Source organism: Punica granatum, chromosome 3, assembly GCF_007655135.1.
Source record: "Punica granatum isolate Tunisia-2019 chromosome 3, ASM765513v2, whole genome shotgun sequence".
Taxonomy (NCBI): Eukaryota; Viridiplantae; Streptophyta; class Magnoliopsida; order Myrtales; family Lythraceae; genus Punica; species Punica granatum.
In genome coordinates this window covers 14,645,982-14,651,619 of record NC_045129.1, presented here as the reverse complement: position 1 = coordinate 14,651,619, position 5,638 = coordinate 14,645,982, and the positions used below count along the sequence as shown (strand labels likewise).

The 5,638-nt window shown below is 41.9% G+C and overlaps 1 protein-coding gene across 2 annotated transcripts; it reads left to right on the top strand.

Annotated features, from left to right (window-relative positions):
- The first annotated feature begins 1,161 nt into the window (after positions 1-1,161).
- On the top strand, positions 1,162-5,381 carry LOC116200837. Of its 2 annotated transcripts, XM_031531765.1 has the most exons (8): positions 1,162-1,777; positions 1,875-2,185; positions 2,262-2,306; positions 2,796-3,524; positions 3,830-3,958; positions 4,101-4,304; positions 4,516-4,716; positions 4,850-5,381. In XM_031531765.1, the coding sequence occupies exons 1-8, from the start codon at positions 1,510-1,512 to the stop codon at positions 4,973-4,975; spliced, it is 2,013 nt and encodes a 670-aa protein (XP_031387625.1). In that variant the 5' UTR covers positions 1,162-1,509; the 3' UTR covers positions 4,976-5,381. The 2 variants fall into 2 exon arrangements, with proteins under 2 accessions (XP_031387625.1, XP_031387626.1); XM_031531766.1 differs by lacking the exon at positions 2,262-2,306 and having other exon boundaries at positions 1,163-1,777.
- The last annotated feature ends 257 nt before the right edge of the window (positions 5,382-5,638 follow it).

Here is a 5,638-nt window from a genome sequence, read left to right as displayed (position 1 = left end):
AAGACATAAAAGAATCCGTAACCAATGCAAAATCTCCCTGGAACTGCCAGCTTTTTGGTAATGCCAACAAAGCTATGCAACACATTCCAAATTTTCAATCGTGAAGTATAGAAAACTAAGCTTAATTAAATCAACCAAGCGAGAATTTGTAATCTAATAAGGCCAACAACATTAACACTTGCTATTAGAACGAGGTTTTGGTCGCTCGGGTGATACCAAGGGCATCCTCTACTGTTGCTGCCGTGATCAGGTACCATTCAAATTAGACGAATTGTTATTGGATTATATTGCCATATCTATGATTTAGTTCAAAGAATGAAATATCTTTACACGATATTTTTTCAAAGAAAGGGTTACTCTCTAATATTTTATGATAGAAAAATATGGAAACAAAATTGCCTTCAATTTCTTCGAAGTATGTAATTCTAATCCCCTATTGCTTTTCCTAAAAGCGGGAGTTTCTATGGTGCTATTGCTCACCTTGGTCCCTGAGGATGCAGTCGTTTCTCTCTTACTTTCCCCCGATTGTAATTTAATGGATGTCATGTAGGAAGACACGAATCGTGATGGCAACATAGAATTTTTCTCGAAAAGCACGTGCTTGACCAATTGGAAGTAGGTAGTACTAGTAGGCGATGGATGCTAAATCCTTCTAAATATAGTGCGTAATAATCCTCTTTAACACTTACATATACTAGATAGATATGGGATATTACGGAAATTGCAAAACAAGCCATTGTGAGAGAAATTATTGAAGATTTTTAGGTTAATATTATCTACTGAGAGAATATATAGCAACACTGATATTTCTTTTTTTACTTTTGAGAAAATGTTAACGAAGAGTTATTAATCGAAATTACGTTGAGGTACGGCAAAGAATCCTATATAGATGAAATAAATCTAATAGAAACTTAACAAAAAAAGAAATAAATTTAATAGAATAGGAAAAGGGGAGGGCTTTTTTGTCCCCATGAAAAGAAAAGCTGCCAGGCATGCGAAGGGCCCGGCGGAATCAAAGTGGTGTCAGTCCCGTTAGATAATTATAATTATTATATTGTTAAGTTTAATTTGAAATTTATTAAATTATTAATCTTTTTTTTTAACTTTTGTTTAAAGTGAAAAGAAAATGAAATAATATAAAATCGTGTGACGGTAAAAATTACTAAATATCGGACGGAAACGCAGGCGAGGAAAGAAAGAAAGAAGAGAAGAGGAAGAAGAGAAAAAACCACAGAGAGAGAGAGAGATTCAAACCTTTCAAAATCCGAGGAAGCTTCCGATTCATGCGACCGGCTCTCTCCGCCTCTCCCCTCCTCCGAGAACCGCCGGCAATGGGTACTTCGCTGTCACTCCGGTGCCAGTGAGACTCACGCGCCTCCGTTTTCCCCGCCCGGAGATGGCCGAGAGACCGAAGCGGCCGGCCACCACGTCGTCTCCTTCCAGGACCTCATACCGCCCCCGATCGAGCCCCACATAGTGCTCCCCTTGCGATCGGCAACCGACGGGGAGATGGCCGCCCGGGGGAGTTACTTGCTGGAGAAGCCGAGGAGGATAGCCCGGACCGCGTTCTTCGTGGTGGCCATGGTGGCCTCGCTCCTGACGTCTTCTCTGCCGCTGGTGGTCGCCCTCGGGGACGTCCTCGTGCCGTGCATTCTGGTCTCGAGCTTCACCTGCGTCAGTTGTTACGGTTTCAAAGAGCATCTTAGGAGATACGCGTTCAAGAGCTCCTTGACGGACATTCCCCTCGTTTCGATCATCAGATCTCTCATCATCACCTGTAATGTCACTTCCCCACTCTGACCCTTTCTGTAGATTTCTACGGCCAATTGTTTCGATTTCTGATGGACGGTGCAATCGCTATGTCATGGTCGCAGGTGTTTATTTGATGTGCAATGGAGCAGCACTCTCCCACGGGCCGTACCTGGGCACTGTTTCTCTGTGTTCGTTCGTTTCGATTCTTCTCCTCTCCATCAAGGCTTGTGTTTTCTCAATGAATTATCAGATTGAAGCTGAAGCTTCATCGTATTCAATCTCGAGGCAAAGGCTCCATTTAAAGAAGTCATGGGGCATGCCTGTCTTGTTCCTCTCTTCTGTTGTATTCGCGCTAGGCCATACCGTGATCGCTTACCGGACAAGTTGCAGAGCAAGGCGGAAGCTCCTGATTCACCGCATGGATCCAGAAGCAGTAAGTTAACTAGTTTGTTTTGCTATTCATTCATATGTTCATGCTCCTTGAATGAAAATCTTTATTTCTTTTTCAGGGTCATGATTATTTATCAATTTTGTACACTGTCCTACTTCTACAGGTAAAGGAATGGGAATATTGAAATATTATTGGGAATTGGGATAGTTCCCCATGTTAATCTCAATCCCAGAAATGTTACTTGTTAAGGAATAGTTATTTTGGTGTATCCCCCATTGGAGCAATCCTGGCAGTCCAGTGTGATTTAAAATTCTGAGGAATTTAGGTTGAGGCTAGTCCCAGTCTTATATTCTGCTCTCAGAGCAGCCTTCAAAATTTTCCTGATGTTGGGAGTATTTACTCCATTGTTGTTATCGATGAATGTCAGCAGTTAATCTTTTAAACATCTGTTTGTAAGATGACTATGTTGTCACTGACACAGAGCTCCACCCATACGAGACAAGTTGTTTCTAATGAAGTTGCTAGTTTGATTATTAGGCTTGTCTATGAAAAAACTGCATAGTGTTATGTGCTCTTGGTGTCTATGTGTGATTCAGTACAAAAAGTACCAATATTGTGCTATTACCAACACTTTTGCTTTGGGAATGTTCAGGTTCTTTCATGCAAAAGTGTCTTCTCCGGCTACCATAAGGTTCCCAGATCCCCCACTCCCACTTCAGGAAGAAATTCAAAGAGTGGCAGTGAAATGAGGCGGAAGGCTCTAGGCGCTGCTTTTGATGAAGGGGAAGTCCCAATCAGAGCACTAGCTGACTCAGACAGCTCTTTTATATTGTGTCAAGGGCTTGTGGTCCATTACAAAATATCCTTGCCATATTCACCCCCTCATTCATTTCCCCTTTCAACCTTCGTTGAACCCAGTGTTGGTTGCAGCACACCGCACACAGCCATGGGAAGGCTACAACTTGACAGGCATCCCTTTAGTTCGTTGCCAGATATACAACATAACCTTCAAAGGAGCTACAGCATTCAAATTAATGGCTCATCCCTATATGCCCCTCTTTTGGACGATTCTGTAACTTCTCCAGTTCTTTCAGAAGACATTCCTGTTCTCCATCTGAATGATTATAGTGAGGAGCCATGCAATTTGAACTCCTTTCCCCTTGATCGAGAGATGGGTGGAAGAGATCAATCTGGAATTATCTTAGTGCATGGATTTGGAGGAGGAGTCTTTTCATGGAGGCATGTGATGGGGATGTTAGCTCGACAGGCTGATTGCCCGGTAGTGGCATTTGACCGTCCTGGTTGGGGATTAACTTCTAGGCTACGTCGGAAGGATTGGGAGGAAAAAGATCTGCCCAATCCATATAAACTTGAAAATCAGGTAATGAGCATCTTCTATTTATATATTTATTTATTTCATATCCTCTTCTGTACATGGTTATTGGCTTGAGCCATTATATGGTAAGGAAGATGAAATAGATCAAAGACACCTATTATTGCTTTGAATATGTTGAAAGGACTACCTTAAATGCAATTGATCTTTAAAGGCTGATGAGAGTATGGTCTTTAATGAAGAAAGTCAAAGCTGAAATGCGTCCTTATTATCTGTCTGATTCACTTAACAGAGTGAAAGTACTTTCTTCAAGATGGGCTTGATTCATTAGGATTTTTCAAATGCTTTTACAGGTTGACCTACTCCTTTCTTTCTGTGTTGAGATGGGATTTTCTTCTGTTACTCTTGTTGGTCATGATGATGGGGGCTTGCTAGCCTTGAAGGCTGCTGAGAGAATCCAAGCATCATCAAATTCTCACAATGTGAGTATGCCCTCGATTTTGTCACCATGGTTGACTAGTTATTGCTATGCTGATAACAAGCTGTAGGGCATTTTTGGATTGGAGTGCATTCGTAATTGTCTCAAGTTTCAATTACAGAACTACTTGGTATTTTCTCTTCCAGGTTGCAATCAAGGGGGTAGTTTTGTTAAATGTTAGCTTATCGAGAGAAGTGGTTCCTGCCTTTGCAAGGATACTTCTACACACTTCGCTTGGAAAGAAGCACTTGGTTCGACCTCTGCTACGAACTGAGGTCACTCAAGTGGTTAATCATCGAGCATGGTATGATGCTACCAAGCTAACACCAGAGGTTTTAAGCCTCTACAAGGTATGCTCGATGTCAATCAAATTTATTACATCATATGATTGGTTAATGTTACCAAATGCATGCTTTTCCTTAGATATATGTCTACCTCTAGGAACTGAATCACCACTTGCTTTGGGAAATTTTGGTAGTATAGCCATTTGGATCCTTGCCTCATAACGCTAGTTGTTAAAACCTTGGATTAATTTATTGGTCTTCTGTGGTGTGCAATTAGGCTCCTTTACGCGTAGAAGGTTGGGATGAAGCACTTCATGAGATAGGGAGACTCTCGTATGAGACTGTCCTCTCACCACAAAACGCTGTACTATTGCTTAAAGCAGTTGGTGACCTGCCAGTGTTGGTGATTGCCGGGGCTGAAGATGCACTCATACCTCTCAAATCTTCTCAGTCCATGGCCTCCAAATTTGTAAATTCTGTGAGTAACAATTTTGATGCGTTTAGTCGCTAACTTTTTGTTCTCCACAATGATGTGGTTTTTACTGCTGTCACTGTCCCCTTCGGTAATCAGAGGATCTAATATGAGCATTACTTTTGTCTTTCGGATGCAGAGACTGGTTGCTATATCGGGTTGCGGTCATCTTCCGCACGAGGAGTGCCCAAAAGCATTACTTGCGGCAATAGCACCATTCATAAGCAGGCTCTCATCATCTGAAACAGAATCAGAGAACAAGTAGGACAATTCCTTTTTCCTTGACTCAATACGATAGGGTTGGTATTTATTGTCGGGGGATTTTTCCTGTAATTTTCCCCTTTCCTTGCCCTCTTCCTTTCTCCTAGCAATTATCCGTGACGCATAGAGAGACGAAGTTGTCTCCTCGTCCAGGGTAATCTTCTTTTTGCCTTTTTTCTTCTTCTTCCTGCATGGATGTCCGTTTGAAGCGTCGCCTTAGGCCCTAGGTCTCCAGGGTTTAGAGCTCTCTCCAATCTCCATTGTACGTCACCCGCCCTGTATTTTCACAAATCCTTCTCTTATTGCAACTTAAGAAAAGATATGAATCCTATCAATTATTGTATGAACAGTATTGGTTATTTACTCCCGATGGAGTGGGAATTTGGCATCACAACTTGTACATTACGAAATCCGCCTTATTTGGGCTCTAGGTTCGGTTGCTATAATGCTTGGTTTTGGAGGGTCTTACTATCTTTCCTTCACTTCAATAATTTGGAGAAGTCGATTATGTTTAGCGGTCGAGCGGACAAAGCCTGAGCGACGCACGGTTAGTGGTACAGACTGAGGTTTGGACTGATGTAGTTAAAATGAGCCGCCCTATTGGTTGGGCCGTTTTTCTTCTGCTGAAACATTATATAAGTTCAGTTTTTTTTTTTGGGTACTAAAC